Genomic DNA, 23,239 nt, shown 5'->3' with positions numbered 1-23,239 from the left:
TAAGTCCAGTAATTAAACAGTACATTAATATTTTATCCCAAATTACATACTTAAATACAATACAGAATTACAACATTAAATTTAATAATGAATATTATATAAAGTATGATATATTAAACTCGTACAATACTCTTTTTCTTCGCCAATAGATATTCGTAAATTACAAAAATAAAACCAACAGTTTTATTTATCTGACCATATATTGGCCATTATTATAAATTTATTGTCAATATATGGTCAGATAAATAAAACGTTTGTTTTTCTTTTTATAATTTATGATATATTAAATTAGCAACTAATATTGCCTGAAATAAAACAGATACCTAAAATAATATAAAATCTATACTATCAAATTTACATAATATCTTGTCTAAAATAATCGACATGTGCCAATTTCTAATGTCTGACATACGTATGATATAGGTAGTTTCTTTCTTTCTTCCATCACTTATCTTTGTAAGAACAAGTATACTGCAAATAAGCGTTCCTCTGAATAACATTATCTTCATCGTTATTTCTTCGTCATCTCATACTTATAAACGCATGGCGTGCATAACAGTAAAATATGATACAGCTGAAGTCACAAGCTGAAACAAGAATTTGTCCCTTTATAGACAGTAATTATTAAATGTTTCTCAGCACGTGTCTTCAATTATTAATGAATTATTTATCCAAGTTATTACTTCGATTACTCTACATAACACTTATTACCGTAGAAAATCCTTCTATTGAAGCAACGAAAAGACCACCCACTACTACTTTATGACTCTTTATAGATTTTTGCATAATCAAGAACAATTTTTGAATAGGTAATGGCGCTACATACCAAAGAGTATTATACCTATAGTTAAACAAACACTGCATTAATAGTTTTACTCATGGTCACTTTTTTAAGACACATGCGTATGAGATGTTAACTTGTGAGCAAATATAAACGCTGCTTATGCCAAATCACACATAGATACGTATGAAGAGTATATACTATAGTTCATTACATTATTATGAAATTAATAAAAAATATTATATATATTATTATTTATATTTGCCCTAATCAAGTATTAGTGCAAACAGTATCAGATACAAACTATCTAATACAACAGTTATTATAAAATATATACATATAATATACATGTTCATGACATATACGAGTATATATATACACAACATTACTTTTTTGTACATATATTGTTACTTACGTAGATTCTAATAATCCTACACTGTGTTCGGTATAAGACTGTGCCAGAAAATTTGCCACAAGCATGTATATAAAAAAAAAAAACAAATGTGTACAGGATAGTGAAATATCATACACGTCATCGAACTGAATTATAGCATTGTATAGCTACAAAAAATTTATAGTGAATGTAATTAAATATTATATAAACTAATATTATATGTTATGTAACTAATTAGGGGAGACCGCGGCGAAGTCGTCACTACATTTATTTCAAAATCTATTGCATGAACCATTAATATTGTAAACGCCACATATGGTGCCCACGTGACCAACGAAGTTTAGTGAAGTTATGTGTCATATTGTGATTTTCATTACGACAAACATGGTTTTGGACTTCAAAACTGAAATGTTTTGCGCGTTAAAAATTTTTAATATTTTAAATATTATTTTCTCTCCAAATCTCGTGGTAAGGAGATTCTAAAGAGTATGTATGTTGAACACGAATCCAGTAAAGTGTTTTTCATTTTCGTTGATTTCTAATATTTATATGAGCGACCAAACTTGAAATTTGTGTCCAGGGCAAAGTCGTCACCATGCCACCGGGACGAAGGGACGAGATAAGAAATAGCTGAAATTATATGATACACTAGAAACGCATGCCACAGCCGGCAGTGCACGGAAACGAATTCGATCCTACGACTTCCTCCATGTCTTGTCTTCGTGATACACGGAAATTTAAAACCGCAGCAGTGGGCAACAATCGAAATCAGCAGTAGACTCCGATAATTAAATGTTTATATTTTTCTATTACAAAATAATTAATAAAATGTATCCTATCATTCTTCATGATCGGAATTATATGTTTTCATTTAAAATGCAGTCCGAGAATGAAGTGACGACTCCGTCCCGTCAATTTTGAAATTTCAATTTTTGCACCTTTGTCGTTTTTAATCTGCACCGGTTGAACAAAGCGACGTAGACGAAAAATGTTCATATACATTTTGTAGCCAAGAGTCCACTTTTTAAAACGGTATACCACATTTCACGAAAATTATTTATTTTGTTGTGAAAAATCGGCACCGAAAAAACAGTGACGACTTCGCCTCGGTTTCCCCTATATATAATATCATAAGAACAACGTATTGGGTTGGCCAAAAAGTAATTGCGTTTTTTTCCAATAGATGGACATACATGTCTTGAAATGTAACTAACTTCATTCTAAACCGCAAATTCATTATGTAGGTTAATAACTCACAGTTCAAGCTTGTTTTAGAAAAAGAAAGTACACGATTTCGTTAACAATTGTTTGTTTGCCGTCGATTTCAAAATGGAAAATCAAAAAGAATATTTTCCTCATATTTTGTTTTATTACTTCCGAAAAGGGAAAAACGCTGTGCAAGCTCATAAAAAGTTATGTCATGTATATGGCGAAGATGCTTTAAAACTGCGGCAGTGTCAAAATTCGTTTACTAAATTTCTATCTGGAGATTTTAATGTGAAAGATGCACCACGCTCAGGAAGGCTAATCGAAATTGATGATGACAAAATAAAGGCACTGATCGATTTGAATCGGCGTTTAACGACACGAGAGATTGCTGAGAATCTTAACATATCGAAATCGAGTGTTGAAAACCATTTAAAACGACTTGGATACATTAGTAAGCTCGATATTTGGGTACCACATGAGCTCAAAGAAATTCATCTCACTAAGCGTATTGACATCTGCGATTCTCTTTTGAAACGTGAGGAAAATGATCCATTTTTGAAACGTATGATAACAGGCGACGAAAAATGGATCGTCTACAACAACGTCAAACGAAAAAGATCGTGGAGCAAGCGTGATGAACCTGCTGAAAGCACTTGAAAAGCAGATATTCACCAAAGAAAGATTATGCTGTCAGTCTGGTGGGACTTTAAAGGTATTGTGTATTTTGAGCTGCTTGCAAGGAATCAAACCATTAATTCAGACGTATACTGTCGTCAACTGGATAAATTAAATGATGCCATCAAACAGAAACGTCGAGAATTGGTGAATCGCAAAGGTGTTGTGTTTCACCATGATAACGCTAGACCACGTACAAGTTTGGTCACTCGTCAAAAATTGTTGCAGCTTGGATGGGATGTGTTACCACATCCACCATATTCGCCAGACCTGGCACCATCAGATTATCATTTGTTTCGTTCTTTGCAAAACGCCTTGAATGGTAAAACCTTTACTGCTGATGAGGATATCAAATCGTTCTTGGAATTGTTTTTTGCTGAAAAAGATAAAAACTTTTTTGAGCGCGGAATCATGAAGTTGCCTGAAAAATGGCAAAAGATAATCAAACAAAATGGACAATATATTGTTTAATAAAGTTTTTGTTTCCCATGAAAAATTCGCCTTTTATTTATATAAAAAAACGCAATTACTTTTTGGCCCACCCAATATTTTGCATATACAAAAGCTTTAACAAATAAAAAATACAGTGCCAGTATCGCCGACCAATGAGGATTTTTACAATTATCAGAAAAAATAACTTTTTCATTAGGTGGTATTTTAGCAAAATGAACAAGTGGCTATCAGTAATAATAATTAACATGATATACAAGAATTGAAGGTACAACACGGGACATTTTGATACAGTTTGCTTACATTAAGTATGTAGAATTATTTTTGTACAAATCATATTATTATTCCATAAAAGTTTTGAAGATTGTTCGTTATCATAAACTAAGAAATACATGAAATAAGTGGTGGAATATATTATATTACCAACTACTACTTACGCGAAATAAGAGGCAACTTAAAGCCAATACACCAATTAAAAGTAATGGGAAAAACCACATTTGAAACAAAAGTATCATGTCATTACAGAACCTTTAACCGTACAAAATGTCTATTTAGTAAAATTACATCTCATTACTGTTACAGCTATAAACATTTGGCTATACTTATGAACGCTAGGATGAATATTAACGATTACTATGATTAATAGAAAACATATTAACATATTTTAGAAACTAACTCAAATGTTCTTCTATGAATGTGAACTGAACGACAAATATTCCGATACATAACTTGGATTCCTTGAACAATAGGAAATTGTAGAGTATGGATAGTCACCGTGTCTCGAATTAAACAACTGAAAACACTTTAGATAATGTTACTAGGTGATAAACTCCATTATTAAGAAAAATAGTGCATCTGTTAACCTAACAATTTTATATGTTGCACATGAGTGTTTCGCTACTGTAGTCAGTAACGTTCCCATCACAAGCATAGACCAACATCCTAATCCCATCCCTAGTACCTCCTCCACTATATAGAAAAAAAAATATTGTTGTTCATCGACGAAAAGTTCAAAATCTATTTCAACTTTACGTGGTCGCGATTCATTCATCGGTATGATAACATCAAGAATAATAGATCTATATTCAGTAAGTATAAGAAAAGATGGAAATATTAAAAGAAGAACTGGAAAAACACATATAACAAACTTAAGGGGCAGTTGAATTAAAATGATAAATTATACTTTAATTTCTGATTCACTTACTGCACAGAGATAATGTGAAAATATAAGATTCAAAGAGATATTCTTCAAATATTTTCATTGCATCAGTATTTTCAAACATTTTCCAGTCGAACTGCATATGTTCAACCATTCGTTTTACCTATTTTCAATTCCCACAATCTGTAGTATTCGAGGAGCAGAATTTTTGAAAATTTCATATAATTCACAAAAGCTGAACTTCAAATAATACTCACAGCTTCAGAATTGAAGTAGAGTGAGTAGTAATTCATAATAAAAACGATAGAAATACAAATATAACAACATCTTTTTAGGATACAATCCATGTTACAAGTTGTCGTTAAGAACGGCGTAAGCTATGAAAAATATAAATAAAAGCAACATTCTAACGATGATAATAAAATATTTAATGATATAAAGCATATATTATGGACAAAAAACAGGTAGTAGAAATACCTGAAAAAATGTATAACAGCAGTATATACTGAAGAAGAAAATTGATTGTACTCGCAAGATGAATGGTTTCTGATATGGCCATAATCCCACAGTCATAAGCATAATTCGATGAAGCTTTAAACAGCGTGTGCCTGCAAATACCATGTCGTGCCGCGAATGGAGAAGCTTTGTCAATGAAAAGGCTGACAGATCTTCCGACATGTACTGAATGTCTTCATTTTTATAAAATTTCTTATATGTCTATAAGCTATGGTTAAGTCAATTTGCTTGATAATGGATGAATAAAGGATGAATGTAATTTAGTAATCTCCATCATTTAATAATTTTCTCTTATTACGCGATGAAAAATTGATAAGACTATAAATATACGAAATATATAGGAGTATTGTTACGTTACATTAAAAACTTATCGCGAAATAAATAAATTACATAATAGAACATGTTGAGAAAAATACACATCATATTTCACATTCATATTTAAATTTATGGAAGCGCAAGCGCACTTGACTATTGCCTTCGGCTGATAGATCAGTCTACTTTGAGACGTCGAAGAAGAAGCTAATTTTCAATAAACTGTGCGTTCAGCAGCTACACATTTTTTTCTATTTAAAACTTTTGTGCTGCAGTATTTTTTTCAAAACTACAACAGAAATTATGTAACAATCTAATGATGTTCTGATATCACTACTTTTTTGTTGCAACTATGTTATCTTATACTTTTTCCATAAAACAAAGCAGCACATGTACTTGGCGTCTTTCTCGTACCGTTTTCAAAGAAAAGGTATGTTTTATATGGATATCACATTTTTTAATATACATTTTTTCCATTTAAAATATGCTGCAATATTTTTTCCAAAACTACGACAGAAATTATGTAGCTATCTTTAAAACGCGCAGAATTCATGCTTAATTGGATGGATATCAGTTACATCATGCAGCTGGTTTTTGCACAGTCGCGAGATGTGGAATTCGCGTAGCTTCGATTGTTTCTTCGCTATTTCGCATCGTTGGCATCGGCTCATGTCGCTTTGCGGAAAGATGCCCCACCGTCGTCGCCATTGCCGGTCTTGAATATCGCATTTATCATCCTCCGCTTCAGGTTCGAAATCCCCGGCGTACTTTCTCATTGCACGTATGACGAGATCCTCGGGAATATATATCATCCAGACCGTTCGGTATCTTGTCTGATCGTATATCTTTCCCACATTCTTCACGGCTGTAATGGACGTCCGTACTGCAGTACGTTGAAAAAAAGTGTCTGCCTGAATAAACGGACCTGCTTTAATGAGCAAACTGCATTTCACGATCAAAATTACACGAGCAAGCAGAATCTAAGACGTATTTTAACAAATATGCCCGAAATTTCTTCGTCGATTTTATTAAATTAAACATTTCTTTTTACAGCGATAGTTCTGTAACGTTGTCCTTTTCTTCGTGTAAAGACTATCATCGCCACTTTGCCAATAGGTATCAGTGAAGCGGAATTCGTTATCTTGAAATCGTGATTAACATTCCTTTGGCAAGAACCCAATATCGTGTCGTCCGACTGACCCTCATGCATTCTCGCGCGGTAAATTCTTACCAAGTTCTCGATGGAGTAATGATCAAAGAGATAAAGCGAGTCGCACTTCCTTTCTTCGCAAACTTCACATAAAGTGGAAATCGTGTTCTTAGATAGCCCAGGGCACACAGGAATTAGCCCGGCAGAAATCAAGGTCTGCCCTTTGTTTCGCCGCCCTCAGACGTGGCCGAAGTAATCCGCCGGCGCGGATAACAAACTCCTCCTTTCCAGGAAAAGATTCTTCCAGCATTCTTTTATCTCGTAGCTATTACCGCTGTTGTCCGTTTCAAAGCGGTATCTCTTTTAAAGCGATCGGGCAGACTTGTGTCTTATCTGACAAGACCAAGTTCTTCGCTAGTCTTTAATTTCACTTTGACACGAAAGAAACAGTAAGCAGTAATGATAGATGTACTGTACAGATTTTCGAGTCAAAAAAATTAACTTTACTCGCGTTCTGCAACATCCTCTTAACATGGCGCCTGCTGAAGTATTGCAGCTGTTGATGGCTAGCACGAACATTAGTTTGCCTAAATTTCTTCAATGTTCGGAAATATTCAGTTAATAATAATTAATAAATTTTAATAACATTATAAAGTACATACTTTGATGGGGAAGGTTGAAGAATTCAGAATTGTTAGAGAAAGTATTTTCTTATGCGAGAAAAAGTGCAACAAACCTAGCTTGGAAACCCTCCAGAGGAATGTATCGTGAGCGCTCGTGGAATTCACGCGGCATTCATTTACGACAGAAATATTTTCGTGGGAATTGCAGATCATATGTCGCTGGGCGGACTGGGCGACAGTTTCTACGAGTATCTGCTGAAGGCCTGGATCCAGTCGGGCAAGGAAGACGTCGAGGCACGTCAAATGTACGACGAGGCTGTAGCCGCCATAACTGAGCACATGATCAAAACGTCTCCCGGCAAACTTGTATACGTGTCCGACCTGAAGTACGACAGGCTCGAGCACAAAATGGGTCACTTGGCTTGCTTCGCCGGTAAGTTTTTATATATAAGTACATACGTCGACAATATTTTTATTGTAATTTAACGAGCTCGTGTGGCATCGATATTCGTGTATCCCCAGTGAACAGGAAATGTGCAAGATGCCGGCCAGATGCCTGCAAAAAGATAGGGAGATGACGATCAAAAATTGTGCAAAATGTCCCATGCCGTGATGCAGATCGTGACGGTGTTTCCTTCCTCTGATTGGTCGGCTGTCATGTGACATGCGCCATGTTAATACCGCGTTATTCAAATGTGGTATTTATATGAAGGTGAAATGAGAACGTTATGTCAATTGCCCATTATAGAAGAAGGTCAAGTTAAATTAATTGCGGAATCATTATTAATGTAAACGCAAGAGAACAAATAAAATACATGTAATAGGAGAGATTAAAATAAAGAAAGCAATATATACAGGGTATCGCTATAGGCGGTCGCATCTCGCCGCGCACTTGCATTCGGCGGTAGGCCGGAATAATACAGTAATTTTTAATAATTAATAACTCGTTAATTATTGCGAAAATTGTAAAATGGTACAAAACTTTTCGACTCAGTTCAGTCCGCTCTATCTGCACACGAGCATTGTCCCATTCTTTCTGAGACACCCTGTATATATATATATATATATTGCTTTCTTTATTTTAATCTCTCCTATTACATGTATTTTATTTGTTCTCTTGCGTTTACATTAATAATGATTCCGCAATTAATTTAACTTGACCTTTTTCTACAATGGGCAATTGACATAATGTTCTCATTTCACCTTCATCTAAATACCACATTTGAATAACGCAGTATTAACATGGCGCATGTCACATGACAGCCGACCAATCAGAGGAAGGAAACACCGTCATGATTTGCATCACGGCATGGGACATTTTGCACAATTTTTGATCGTCATCTCCCTATCTTTTTGCAGGCATCTGGCCGGCATCTTGCACATTTCCTGTTCACTGGGTCTGCTCCGAATCGTATTTTATTTATAACGACCATCATTTTTCCCAGTCGATCAATATATTCAAGCCCATGATAAAAAAAAGTTACTCATTCATTCAATTAAAGTTTCATTAAGAGGACAGTGTGACTAAGACAATCTTCTTATTAATATATTTCTAAAAGAGATTATATGAATTTTTGTAATACAAAAAACACTTGTCAAGAGCGTAACGTTATTGGCGTTTTGCAGGCGGTATGTTTGCTCTGGGCGCAAAAACTCTGGAAAACGAGTTGTCTGACAAATACATGAACATCGCCGCCGGCCTGACCAACACATGTCACGAGTCCTATGACAGAAGTGCTACGAAACTCGGCCCGGAAGCTTTCCACTTTATCGAAGGTAACGAGGCCAGAAGCCTGAAGAACGGCGAAAAATATTACATTCTACGACCCGAGGTAAGCTGCCTGCTTTCCCAGTGGAAATTATAAAATGCGTAGTGAAGCGAATAGCTCTCTTCGTCGTTTCCTACAAAAAAGCTAACATAATTTCCTGAATGATAAAACGAGATATATTCCTCTGCAGACCTTTGAGTCTTACTTCGTGATGTGGCGGTTAACGAAGGATCCGAAATATCGTGAATGGGGCTGGGAAGCGGTTCAAGCACTGGAGAAACATTGCCGGGTGCCCGGAGGATTCACAGGACTTAACAATGTTTACCTGGTCGACTCGGCAAAAGACGACGTCCAACAAAGTTACTTCTTCGCTGAAACATTAAAGGTAGGAAGAAACGAAGCATCGCATCTCGATATTCGCCTCTCGCGAAAATTGTCTTAAGCATTTACCGTTTACACTCTTTCAACAACGCGGTATCTCGCAAATTTACATTTAGTTTAACTACCCAGCATCGTACAAACCTGTTCGTTGTTATTTGGGGTCTTTACAACAATTATAACATTATTACTTAATTGTCAGAAATTTCAAACAGAGTAGTGTACCTTGAATTGCTTAAGTTTGTACTTTTTGTAAATTTTTTAAGGTCATTAATTAAGTAATCCGGGTCGCGTCAAGATGGCGATGAATTAAACTGAACACATACTTATGACAACACAACAGCTTGTCGTATATTAATTTTATAGCAAGATAAGCAATCTTTAAAAAATAAAAAACAGAATTCTCTAAAATATCGCTGCAATATTTATATCACCATATAGACGCGACCGGAATTAATCAGTTAATGATTTAATATTTTACCACATTTCGTGTTTTCAGAATTTTTTACAGACCCGCTATATGCAAAATATTTTATAAAGAAAGGCTATTGGATTTCTACTCTATCAATCGTAAAAATCCTGATAATCGCAACTATTAAATGTTGACAAAATAAAATTCTCTTCATATCACTATAAATGATATTAATGGATATTACACACGCACAGTTAGTTTAATTAGTACGGGAGTTAATATGAGGAACTTAAAGACATTTTGTCCTTTTTGCAGTATCTCTATTTGCTCTTCAGCGATGATGATCTCATAAGTCTGGACGATTGGGTATTCAACTCCGAGGCTCATGTGCTTCCGATCAGGGGCAATCCTCTCTACCGTCCAGCACCCCCTTTATAAGCTGGATAAGTTTACAATTTAAAAGATACCGACAATTCTCGCTCGACAGCGATGGAACCGACAACACACACAGTGGATCAGAATTACAAAGCGATTAAATACTTACTTTGTATTGACATTGTATTTTTCGTGAAATGTTGTTACATATTACGTAAATGATAAGAGCAGATTTTACAATGCGAGACGAGACAGGAATGTCGCTATATTCAAATTTGTTTTTCTATTTTCTGTCATTCACGTTACTTTACAAAAACTATAATTTGATAATTAATCAGTAATTTTTATAATTATTTGATGCACCTAATCGACTCATTGTGTAAAATAATCGACTTACGAATTACTCAGAATAAAAAAAATTAGTCTGCCCCTCAACTCCATTGCGTGTAGCGTGAACGATTTTAAATTAAAATAGCTAAATCATTATTTTAAGTAAAACGAAAGAGAGAAAATGACGGAGAGAAAGAGAAAGTGCGCGAGGTAGACGAAAGTGAGGAAAGCGGAATGAAAATGTTAACGAATGTTAGTTAAGCCACACGTAATTTGTAAATAGTAAAAATAAAGAGCGAGAATGAAAAAAACGAACTGGATCACTGTTGAGGCAGGAGAAAATGTTGCGAGAATGTGAATGTTTCGCCCATTTCCTTCTCTAGCTGCAACGCAAGACGATCTATCCTCACTTAAATACGTATACATGACATTGTAGCAGTACATTCTTAACATTTGTTACGTTTTCAGAAGAATACACGACAGAAGAGCCAATAATTTAGCCGCATTTCTTTTCTTTTTCGTCAGTTTGCTCTGAAAAACGAATACTCTGCCAGAAATACGCGAAGAAGCGTTTTATTAAGACTGGAAATTTTGTGACATTCTATCTTAGGGAAAGAAGGAATTACATTAAAACAATAAATTAAATTATTGATAACGTTCTCACGATATAAATATCATAAATGTTTTCGTCGACGTCTTTTGAAACGTTAAATCTTGACGAGTTTTATTGCACGTACGAATAGCCAAATACACTATAAATTATCATTGTTAATTGAAGCTATGTATGAACTGCTTTTATACAGCCGATTAAATAATTCGTATCAGTGACAACAATCACGATCCGAACTTTATATTGTTTTATATTACTAAAACTTTGAAAATGAAACTGTCAGTCAATAAAAGAATGAAAAAAAAGAAAAATAGCGATAAACGTTTAGTCAAAAACAGCCATCGAACGGTTCGCCATCGGTTTTAAAAATACCCCGTACAACGTTTTGCAACATTAATGTTTTACGTCTCTTTCTACAATTTTTATCGGCGTCCTTCAAAAAGATTTGGACCATCCGGCAATTTTACTCTACCTAGTTCCATCTCCCCAACCTTTAGAATTTTTTAATAAAAAGAAGAAGAACAAAAAGTACACAAACCAACTGTCACTCTCACGACTGCGGTGCGTGAATGCGTGCTTTTTGTATGGTGAGCACATTGAAATAAAATAAAAAAATAACAAAGCGGAAACTCGGAGAGGGTGCAGATCGAGTGAACAAGTGCGGTCGCGCGTTTGCAACGAACAGCAGCGGCAATCAGCATGTTGCGAGTCAGTCGAATATCATAGTTATAAAGTAATGTAGCAGCCGATTTAACTAGCAAAGTCTGTAATGAGAGGTAGACGTGTATATAAAGATTACACAAGAAAGTCATATTCTATACGAGGAGTGCGAGGTAGAGTGAATTTTAGGGGAAACACAATATTCTAATGGCGCTTACCGTACTGAACGCAAAGGTACTGATTCGTCCTAATCAGATTCCGCAAGAGAAACGATTTGGAGCAGCAAAATGTGCGTCTCAAAGACACACATTCTCCCAATCTTCAGGATCAAATTTACATTTGTAATCGTAATTGTACGATTATGAGTGAGGAGGTGTTTCTGGCAGCGGCACGATACCATTTATCACAACTTTCATAATTAAACTACTGGTCTGTGACAGACCCTGATTTTTTACGCGTCAATCCATCTCGAATGTACTGAGATGAGGTTTCACTGAGACGTCCTCCTCGAGTAAATTTGACCCTGGGTGGTGTATCTTATTGAATTTCCGAACAATCAGTTAGCATCGCACTCGTCGACGAGATGAGAACGGCTGAAGAGTTACTTAATGTACACATAGTGCGATGTTTGCGCTGCGCTTCTCAGCGAGATTAGGTTCCAGAGACCTCGTGATCCTGGACGGTATCTCGAATGGGCGAGCGCGAGGCAGGAAGTATATATATACATACATACATAAAGAGATTTATATCGCGTGAGTTTTACATGCACGCGCGTGTGCGTAAATACTCACCCTTACATGTCCGAGTGCTAGCGAAATGACTGGATGCTGCGTGCGATTCTGTATTGAACTTTAGCGTGTGATAGTTGATACTAATCACGTTATCGTTTTTTCGTTTCACGTCACCGTCGGACTTCCAAGAGGTTCGCGCGTTCTATCGTGATGCTTGTTACATGTCAACGCAATTTCGACGAACACGTAACGTTAAGCGTTAAGAGGAGGAGAGTTGCACCCCAAATTGTGATCGATGCTGATCCCTTCCCTCGAATCACAATCAAGCCTGTGATAAGGAAGAGATTGAATCTGCAAATAATTTCTGCGTTTATTACTCTAGTATCATTGTACCGTTTGCGTATTGAAAATATTGCGTCTAGAAAAAAACATTAGCTCGCGTATTTTATATCGCAAACCTACGATTCTCCGGTGATAAACTCAGAGATGAGCCACGATCGGGTAATTTTCGGTGCAACTCGTTTAAGATTACTCACAAAACGACGTACAATATATCTGATTTGTTAAGGCATCGTAAATATCCGATTTTTGTAACGCACGATTCATTTTGCATCGTAGATAATCATCCGTTGTTGATAATTAGGATGAACTACCAGACACGTTAGTGCGATCTGACGGTGAATCTTCTTAATAACCGATTCCCGCAATACATCGCAAGTGCTAGCATTTTCGACATTCAATAGATGATCACTTGCACTTGAATAACGCTCGATTAGGAAGATTCACTGTGCAATCACTCGTAAACTTCCGATCCCCGTTGACAACACAGAATAAATACAGTAAGCTCTAGGCCGTGTGTATGTAAGAATAGTGATAACGACACTAAAAATGATAATGAGGATGGCAGTGTCCGGCGACGATGGTGATAGTAATAATGATAGCCTATACATACATTTGTGAATAGATATTTAATAATTTATTGTTAACTAGAGTATTTTACTTGGACTATACTTCACTCTGAACGGGGTTTTGGGTACAATAATCTTTTCTTACGGCAGTGGCGGCGCTTACAGTTTGTTTATTTGAGTGATGATGATGAAGATAATAATGATGACGATGATGATGATGATGATGAGAGAAAGAGAGCGAGAGAGAGAGAGAGAGAGAGAGAGGGAGAGAAAGAGAACTAAACCTAAACCTTTAGCTTTACTCGCCTGACTCTTTGTACGATGAAGCGAGAGCTACGCGCCACACAACACAGAAGAAATATATAAATATATATATCGTTGGAGAAGAAATATGTCATATAGAGTTTTGTCGGATGCAAACTATACCTGTAAATACAGTACACAGTCTAGTGAACGGGGTTTTACTTTTAACAGCTTTACGTGATTATTTACTTTGTCATGATCAGTGAAATAAATAAATATTGATAATACGTTATATTGCAAATCCCGATGTGCATCATTCCCAACTTCTCCCGGACCTTATCCCAATTTCAGCGAAATAATATTAATGATCTTCAATTGGCAGTAGTTGAAATCTACACAAGATACATTTTTCTTCATATTTGCTTTACGTGATTTTTATTATAAAAGGCGAAGCTATAAAATGTAACAAAAATCATACTTCAGTTACGATTGTAATCGACTAATACGCCAATGCTGCATCGGAGATCATTCATCAGTCATGAGGTAAGCCATAATCCTTTAAGCAGCCCACCCTACTTTGCTGTGAATCCTCGTAATGGTTGTCCTATTAAGCAGATCCCTATTAAGCAAATGACCAATGGGAAAGCCTAGAATTGTTACTGAATACGGAGCGGCCTCACTTTGTAGCGATTAATGGCAGAACATCCACTTAATTACAGGATTATTTTTAAAGCACTCGTGATCATTACCAAAATGTTGCATTTTGCGCGATATATTGCTGCTTAATAATTCTAAATGTACATTTTTGAGACATGCTCCACATTTTTATGACAATACGACTAACAGTAAAGCAACAACTTTGACTTATTTATAGCATAGAATCAAATCTTATATTTTTTATAAATAAATAAACTATCAGAGACAGATGAAGATAGAGATAAACATAGAGTCGGGAATGTTTTTAATCAATTGCATTACAAATTCTTGAAGAGAATTTTAAACTCACCTTCGTGTAATTGTTTTTCAAAACACAGAAACTTACAGAGACGTTTCAGTTCATCCAATTATCATCAAAAGAAACACACTCCCGATCGATATCTATACGCTTCTTGTCGGCAATCCCACTTTCTACTCTTTATGAGTCATGATCCCACGGGACCATACAAAAATACCGTGAATTTTCCGTCGAGACACCACCACCTCCGCGATCGACGTCGATGTAGGAGGTAGTCTAGCGGGAAGAAAGATAGGAGGAGGAAGAGACAGAGAATTAGAGGAGGGACGATCAGTCTCCCTTGCGTCGCGGATCGCTTCAATAGCCTTTGCACCAGGTGTAATCGCAACGCGGCTAGTATCCGAATGTTTCTGGATTTATCCATCCACATCGATCTCTTTCATTATTGGCATCGGTGGATCCAGCGCGCGATCGCATTTCGCGAAGACACTCGGCAAACTAAGAGCGTCGTTTCCCGCGCAAAGCCGGATTTTGCGAAGAACGGGATCGATGGAGACTGCGGTGGTCCAGTTTGATCCGTGAAATATCAGAGGATCAGCGTGACAGATCGCATGAGAGAAAACCGTTTGCAATCTCCTCAAGGGATTCGGATGATCTTCGCTGTAAAGCGATACTGATCTTCGGTCTCACGGCGACGCGATACAACTATATAGATAGATCAAATCCGGAAGAGCACTGCTGCTGCCGAAGCGAACTGTCTTCTTTACCGCTCTTTGAAGTGCCATCCTTCCTCGGTACAACCGACGCTATTACTGCAGTGCGGTCTAAATATAGCTAAAAACTTGTGCTTGACGTAAATCACGCTGCTGTTTTTGTCTCGATTCAATGTGCCGCGGGAATCAAGGATCACGCGCCGGCGCTATCGGACACATGCTGGCCATGAAGAAGCTTGTCCTCCGAATTCTTCTTACATCTTGCGTTCTAGGTGAGTCTTCATTAATGTTCTCTCAAACATCGTTGAATCAGCGGCTTTCGTTTTAATCGGCTGACACGGCACTGCCTCTAAAATACATTATAAGATTAGAAGAAAATGACCGAACTGCAATCAGCATTACTCGATATTTTGTTGCCGTCACTCAAGCGGTTTAAAAAAAAACTCGTGCATTAATTTTCGGATCTCTGAACAAGTTTAGTAGCCAACTTTCGAAGTCGTTACTGAAAACTTGTTTAGCTTGAAATGCAACGCCACAACATCTGTTAGACATGTAATATAAAATTGTACTAATACATAATAAAGCAAAATTGCAATGATATATATCATTTCACAAAATTAATTTAATTGCACCCTGATGGTTTATATCACATTTAGTATATGCATGATCTATCACAGATGGATTAAGAAATTCCGGTTATTTAATGATAATAATGTCATGTGTATAGATTATCAATGTACGCGATTATCATTACCGTAAAAATTTGAAGAGATGCTGTAGATTGCTAACAAGATGGCAAACACGAAGAATCGTATATAATAATAGCAATAATAGCAATAATAGCAATAATAGTACATAATGACAGTAATCATTATAATAACATATTCGACGCAACTCTTGGAATAATAGGTAGTTTCGTATATCTTGAGAACTTTGGAAATTCCAAAGTAACACTAATTATACCTCTTCGCAGAGAGAGAAAGAAAATTATTCAGTTTTTACAAATGAATCGTCTTTCATGAAAAAACTCTTATATTAAATTTTAAATTAAAAACAAAAAAGAGAACAAAATTATTTGCTTTATTTGAATAAAAAAATTACGAATTACGCCAAGCTACCTGCTGCTGTAAAACTAGACTTTTTATTAAATGGAGAAGTTCTGCGATAAATAATCCCGGGCGTTGTGCAAGTTTAATACAAATCTTTACTTTTCAACTCATCGCAAGTGAAAGTTAATATTAGTTGATATTAGTTTTATAAAGCAAAAAGCCATTTACTGAGAAAAGAATATTTTTTAGCGTGGAAAATTGATAGGAACTTTGATGGATAAATATTATTTTATAAAAATATAGCGTTATCAGTTCTTTTGCGATTTTTCAATTTCGTGCTCGAGCACATCCCTTGCTTCTTGTGCAAACATTGCGAACAAACCATTTAATACATTGTATATATTCGCCCTTCATAATCGACTACACTTTGCATAACTGCACACGTGAAGAATCATAATTGTAAGTGACCGCGAAACAGACTGCGGGTCCGCCATGTGACGAATTAATTTATTTCTTCTTTTCTTATCAAAATTACTTTATTTCGTAAAATTATTTTAGATCATTTTATATTATTGAAATTATTTTAGATAAAACAAAGAATATCGCTATAGAAATATAAATTGATGTCAACAAATTTTTCATATATTAGAATTGTCGATATTGCATGATAATTACTATGGTGCAAAAGTATTTGAGATATATGATTGAAAAAAAGCATAATTTGAAATAATAATTTCAATTTTTTTAATAATAAAGGGAAAAGCATAATTATTCTACATATAACATTGAACATTGAAAACATTTTGTAATCTTATAATTTGCATTTTAGGCATAAAAAGAAAATGATATTATGGATTCTAGGGATGTACCATGACTATCTTATACGAAGTAACATTGTTGCGTGCGTCACAGCCGGAAACTATCAACGAGTTAAGTTCAATGTCATATCCTTTACGAGTGTCATAAACGGTCACAGTTCCCTTGCTTCCTTCGAGGCCGGTACGATAATCTGTTATGACCACATCGTTTAACTACGCCATTGTGTTTCTACTTCCGAGCTTGCCTAATAATAATGTCACATGCATATAATTTGCATCTTCTATTAAGAATAATAAAAACATCGATTAATAAATATCGATAATCAGTTAGTTATTATATGAAACAATTACAACAAGACCTCTGGCTTTAGAAAGTAATAAATACATAAAACCGTGCTCTCTCAATGTGACTGTTTCACTAAAACTCTACAAATAAAGACCGAATGAGACGGTCGATACAGCAAAAAGCTGTAGATTCGGCAAAAATGTCACGCATGACTATTCTAACGCCAGTTTATATTTATAAACGTCGCCGTCATCTATCTAGAAAAAGCTTTTCCAACGAAGAGAACAGATACGTCATCTCCCACGTCATTGACGAAATTTGCGCTCTTGAATAAAACGGAGCTCGTTGATGATAAGCTCTCTAAAAACTGCCGAGCACTTTAGCAATTGAAAACCAAAAAAAACAAATCGAGACGTTTCATCGGAAATAATTTTTCGCCTGCATTTGGAATACTCGAAAAATCCGTGATAACGGTTGCAACATGACATGAATTTTTCACATAAGACAAAACACTCGCGGTAATAGTCTCCTAACTGTTCTGCGAAATTCTACTCACTGAAATATCGGGTATCACTTTTGGAACGGCATCCAAAAGTTTAATTTCGTCATCGGCGATATGCGGCATCGCGCACATGCGCGAATAAATTCGTCCGCGCGAATTTCTTCGCGCGACGTAATACCACGCCACGCGTGTAACGTAATAAATGCTGGAATCTGGCTATGATCGCGCGGTGAACGCACCCCAGAAGAGAGTTGGGTTAGCCTATAAATAACGGAAGTTTGCGGCCGTGCCGGCGCTTGAAGTTTAGTCGTCGAAAGTGTCGGGCCAACCGTAAATCCGTCATTTATCGTCCACAATGTTGCGCGTTGCTTTTATCGCGAATAAAATAATTATCCGCGTGTCTCTATGCCGCGTGCAACAATTCAGCGCTTTATTAAGACCACACAGTGAAATGTATCTAACAACGTCATGTTCCGTTTTAAGAATGCAATACAAGTCAAGCTGTCAAGGCGATATCAAGCTATCAGTGGTCTCAGTTTTAAACTCGATTGCGATTACATAATGGCGACTTTGTACTTCAAAATACGTATGTATTTAATCAGTGCTCGGTTGAGTTCGCCGTCATAATCGTGTCTTATTCAATCTAGCCACTCGAGCCATGACGGACAGACTGGGCGTTGTTGCCTTTTAAATCCTTTAGACGGTTTTCGCTTACAGTTAGATAGTTAGTTGCAGAAAGTTTTCCCTCGTTTCATTTGCGGAAAAGCGTGGGCGATGTTCCGCAAGTTGCTACGGAAGTTCATGCGATCGCCGATACTTCCGAATGCTGATGAATGCGAAGTAATGGTTTAGTCTCGTCGGTTTAACGGAAACTGCTCCCTTCGCTTCCGAGCAGATTGGCGTTCGCTTTTGCGATGAGCGAGCTGCGAACTCGAGCCAATTATGCGTACTCTCGACATACCAGAGATTCCTTCACAAACGCGAACGCTAAGCGTCGATAATTCCGAGACTTCCTGGCGCCTCCAAATTACGTTTTGCAAGTTCCGATCTTTGGAGCTGGAGCTTGGCAGAAAGCAGCATGTACATGGATATTATCCAGACTGTCTTCTTTTTTATTCCAGATATACTTACGTATCAAGAATTCATCATGTATTCACAAATTATAAAATTTTCATAGCTTTTGACGCTCTAAACATCATTAAAAATCAACTGGGACGTAATTAGCGGTGATACAAAAGACAAGCCAAAATATGCGCGACCATTAATCGCTCAGAATAGACGCAGCTATTATTATTCGTAGTATTTTGAGATCACATGTTCGTCGGAAGTCAAAACATGTAGGTAGACGCGATGTTATGTGTCACCTCGCATTATTACCGTTTGCCTATTACTCACTTTGCTTATTATTCTTTGCTTTCATTCACGAATTATAGAATTATATGTCTCTTGTAAAATGAAACTTAAGTAATATTTTAAATAGCAAATGAGAGATCGTTCATTCTTTTATGTCGCAGAGATCCGTCAATTATCTGGATATTCGCTTTGCGTTAGTCATTCTTCTTCTTTCCTACGAGCTAAAATTTATAGCGTAGAGGAAACGCGCTGTGAGGAGAAGTTCGGGAGGTATTCCGGAAGTGAGAAGTGCGTTCCGCGCCCGCCTTGTAAATGCCGTTCTCTTTGCCGTACGCCGCGGCGTACGCCACCCACCGCATTCGCCACTCATCGTTGCGGCCTGGTTTTATGTTAATGAGTGGCAAATTATCGGAAAAGAGACTGCCTGATGTAGCAGGCTACCATACTGCGACGGAGGTTGGCAGGACCTCTTACTCTCTCTCCCTCCCTGCGGCTCTCCTCGCTCTCTCCGTCATTCACAATCGCATTGGTACTTTCGTCTCTTTTCGGTCCGTAGCGCGATCTCGCTCAGAATCCAACGTGCACGCCCGTGTCCATCGGATGTGCTTATGGTTGTCGTCGTATGCGAACGCCGTGTGCGAAAACCAGCACCAGCTATCGGCGATCAATGCAAAATCAACAAACGCCGCAGTCCTGATCGCAAACGGCCTCCTCCTTCCGCTTCCGCTTCTTCGTAGCTCCTGCTCCTCTTTAATGGCCACATGAAGATGAGATGGAACTTCGAGGAAATATACATCGAGGTTCTGCATTCAGTAATTCAATAGTTAATATTATCTTTCACTTTTTAATTACAACAATGACGTCTATGTTGTTGTATTCACATTATTTTCTCTGAAAACATTTGGACACTGAAGCTTGTAGAAAGTACAAATTCGAAAGAAAAAGCAATGCAAAGGTTTTGGTGCGAAGGGATTAAGGACTTGAAGAATAACGTGTTATGTTGAAGATTGAAATTGATCTACTATGTTTAATAGCAGTGTAATCTTTAATGACAACAGTGTATTAAATCGACTTCTTTCGTTTTATTTTATATTTTAATAATTATAATTTATAATAGTTATATATGTGTAAATATAATTTAAAGGTCTTGTGAGACGCCAAAGAAGTTGCAATATCAAGAAAGGGGGCGTAGCTCAGATGGTAGAGCGCTCGCTTAGCATGCGAGAGGTACCGGGATCGATACCCGGCGCCTCCAAAAATCTATTTTTGCATTTTATCAAACGGAAAATTTAATTGACCAATTAGCAACAATTAAAATTTATAAACTGTTATTTTTTATTCTAAAAAATTAATTTCGCGCTCTGAGGGGGGAATTAAATTTTAATTTCCTTGTATGCTTTACAAATAACTTGAAGAAGATAAATATTGCATCAAGCTCTTCAAATTTAATTTTGTCGGACAATAATTATTTTTAGTGAATAATTGGAAACAATCATGTCTTTTCTGGCACTTTTATATGTAGATGGATTTTTATCGCTAAATGAGGTAAAAAAGAATAGGAATAAGTTGATTCTTTCTTGATATCCAGTGCCATTAATTCTTGTACGAAAACAATTCGATCTGGATTAATTTGAACATATAGGTAATAAGTAGAAGTTTGCCGATGATCAGAGAGAGAGAGAGAGAGAGAGAGAGAGAGATGCAAACTTTTTAATAAAAAAAACTCATATACCAAATTTGAAAGAAAATACTCTAATCTCAAAAAAATTTTCTTCTGAACATTTCTTCTTCGCATACAACTATCGTTACATGATACTTCCATAAGAATAAAGTTTCATACGTTTTCATGCCTTTTTCACGATTTTCATTTTGTCTAGCCTCTCTCTCTCTCTACTCTAAACTCTAAAAATCTTGTTATTATTTTCTGTATCACAATTTTATACATACACTACATATCCCAAATAAAAAAGCTGTGTAATGGAAACAAATTCAACTTCTGTTGAATTGATTACGGGATTGATTAGTCGTGCTTCTTTCTCGAGGACTGTATCCACGTGTGTGAAGGCGAATGTATCACGACAGGTATAGCATTTAGACAGTCTGCCGCGCTGACCTAAGCTCGCTTAGCTCCTCCGGCCACCTTCTCGAGTAGTCTGTTCGCCGGTTGATTCTAAACCATGATTTACCAACAACCGCTAGATAAAGTCGACGCTACGTTCACAGCTACGCGCTACACCTAATCCAGCTTCTAATCTACATAGTCGTTGGTGTATATCGTGTTTGTGTAGGGCTGCATCCATGGATCACGTCTGTGTACTGCTTCTGTGTGTCCCAGACTTACTTCACGCTCTCTGGTCTTAATCCTCGGACATCGTTGCTAATCCATTAGATTTATGCAGGATACAACGTAACTTCATCATTCATACTCGTCCATTGAATATATTCCAACCCTAAAAGAAAAGGAAACATCTTTGCAACGTTACTAACAACCACTAAGAGTCAGCCTTCAAAGAACTTTAAAAATAAAGATAAAATGATCAATGATCGATTTCAGAAAAGTTTAAAGATTAAAGAAGCGAAATTCTTCCTTTATATTATTTGCATACGCTTTGCATTTTCGATTTGCAAAAGTTATTGATTGAATTGGTTGTACCAACCATGCGAGTGGATCTTAATACGAAAGAAGGCGACGTAGAGATGTGTTGGGGCTCAGCTCTAGACTACAGTTTGCGCTGGCGTTCCATTTTGGTGAAGCCACATTTGAACCCTCGAGAGGTGACCCACTATCCCCTAAGGAAATCAATGGAAGAAACTCATGTGTGTAGGCCTACGCATTCAACCCCTCGCGTTTCGTGTTCTCCTGTTGCGTCGCATGTTTTTTCTTTGTTCAGTGCTTTAGCATTTACCGAGCATTTATTGCGGACGCACCTGAAGCGCGTGAAGCAATGTGTTGCATGGATGAACGGAACGGCGACGCGCGTACCCACGACCACGTACGTACATACGTGCATACGCACGAATCAGGTGTGACGGAGGAAACGAGACGCGTCCTGCAACCCTAATAATGCGTGTGTGCATACGGTGACGTAATACGTCTGACACGCGCAGCAACGTACATAAAACACTAATATCGAAAAATAATAGCTTCAGTAGATTAATAGCACGTACGATTTTATTTAAAAATCCTCATAATTAAAATTCAAAAAGTCAAAACTCGAATTTTATGTATCATGAAAACCAAACGATTACGTGTTCTTCACTTTTGATCTCGAGAAATTGTTTTTATGTAGAAGTCAAGTATAGCCCTTAGATATTAAGGACCTAACTTTTCAAATTTGACAACACTTGCTAAAAGTTTATTCAGGAAAAACCTAAAGTAAGAACCTAAGAAGAAATAATCATAATTAACCGGCTTGTAGTGTGGCAGGCATTTTGAAAATTCTCTTTTTCACAACTGTTTGCGTTACTCCAGTGTTTACTTAGAAAAGTATTACTCCTGCCGGACTTAAGTACCATTTTTGACCACTTGGACTTCCGTCTTTTTCATCTGCCGTTCGCGCACGCAACATTTCTCGAGGATGCTCGTTGTTTATGCGTCCCGTGCACAGTTGGACCGCAGTCAGGCTTCGGCCTCGGCCCAAAAAGGAGTAAAGGAGGAGCCGAAGGAGCGAGGCGGAGATCATGCTTCCCCGATAACCCATGTACGCGCAGCAGTGCGTAAGGCCAAGCGACTCGCGCGAGCGTGTTGAGCCTATGGGAAAACGCGTGAGTGCATGCGTGCGTATGTGCCAACGTGCCGCTATGGTGTATGCGCGCGATGCTCGCCACCGCAGACGGGACGAGGGGGAATCTTCGGGCCCTTCGAACACTCCCTGTAG

General features: G+C 37.0%; 3 protein-coding genes and 1 non-coding gene across 9 annotated transcripts in view; 3 read left to right on the top strand and 1 right to left on the bottom strand.

Moving 5' to 3' along the window:
- The window catches only part of LOC105286029 (mannosyl-oligosaccharide alpha-1,2-mannosidase IA), a 738,960-nt gene extending 724,985 nt beyond the window's left edge, over positions 1-13,975 (top strand). For 2 of the 3 annotated variants that reach the window (XM_026972917.1, XM_026972918.1), the window contains exons 6-9: positions 7,478-7,702; positions 8,896-9,101; positions 9,229-9,423; positions 10,144-13,975. In XM_026972917.1, the coding sequence (XP_026828718.1) occupies positions 7,478-7,702; positions 8,896-9,101; positions 9,229-9,423; positions 10,144-10,266 (749 nt within the window). In that variant the 3' untranslated portion in view covers positions 10,267-13,975. The remainder of the gene's footprint in view (positions 1-7,477; positions 7,703-8,895; positions 9,102-9,228; positions 9,424-10,143) is intronic. The other variant, XM_026972919.1, reaches the window with a different exon arrangement.
- On the bottom strand, positions 16-5,865 carry LOC109611148. Of its 2 annotated transcripts, XR_003407069.1 has the most exons (10): positions 5,146-5,865; positions 4,926-5,045; positions 4,714-4,831; positions 4,373-4,634; positions 4,186-4,311; positions 3,947-4,037; positions 1,197-1,342; positions 712-841; positions 413-587; positions 16-323 (listed from the first exon to the last, which is right to left on the bottom strand). XR_003407069.1 is itself a non-coding variant. In XM_026972982.1 (9 exons), the coding sequence occupies exons 1-9, from the start codon at positions 5,344-5,346 to the stop codon at positions 534-536; spliced, it is 1,248 nt and encodes a 415-aa protein (XP_026828783.1). In that variant the 5' UTR covers positions 5,347-5,865; the 3' UTR covers positions 16-533. The 2 variants fall into 2 exon arrangements, 1 of the variants encoding a protein (XP_026828783.1); XM_026972982.1 differs by having other exon boundaries at positions 16-587.
- A 1,001-nt stretch (positions 13,976-14,976) lies between the features above and the next one.
- The window catches only part of LOC105282190 (xaa-Pro aminopeptidase ApepP), a 32,514-nt gene continuing 24,251 nt past the window's right edge, over positions 14,977-23,239 (top strand). The window contains exon 1 of one of the 3 annotated variants that reach the window (XM_026972911.1): positions 14,977-15,625. In XM_026972911.1, the coding sequence (XP_026828712.1) occupies positions 15,526-15,625 (100 nt within the window). In that variant the 5' untranslated portion in view covers positions 14,977-15,525. The remainder of the gene's footprint in view (positions 15,626-23,239) is intronic. The other 2 variants (XM_026972910.1, XM_026972912.1) reach the window with 2 other exon arrangements.
- Trnaa-agc lies at positions 20,544-20,616 on the top strand. Its single transcript has one exon. It is a non-coding gene; the product is annotated as a tRNA-Ala (tRNA).

The sequence above is a fragment of the Ooceraea biroi genome, chromosome 10 (genome assembly GCF_003672135.1).
Source record: "Ooceraea biroi isolate clonal line C1 chromosome 10, Obir_v5.4, whole genome shotgun sequence".
Classification (NCBI taxonomy): domain Eukaryota; kingdom Metazoa; phylum Arthropoda; class Insecta; order Hymenoptera; family Formicidae; genus Ooceraea; species Ooceraea biroi.
This window is presented reverse-complemented; position numbering and strand designations above follow the sequence as displayed.

Excerpts from the sequence above, each read along its gene's own strand:
- LOC109611148 (XM_026972982.1), bottom strand. The coding sequence starts at position 5,346 with ATGTCGGAAGATCTGTCAGCCTTTTCATTGACAAAGCTTCTCCATTCG. Across the intron at positions 4,635-4,713 it reads TTTCACATTATCTCTGTGCA|TTCTTCTTTTAATATTTCCA; the intron begins GTAAGTGAATCA and ends GTGTTTTTCCAG. Across the intron at positions 588-711 it reads CAATAGAAGGATTTTCTACG|CTTGTGACTTCAGCTGTATC; the intron begins GTAATAAGTGTT and ends TTCTTGTTTCAG.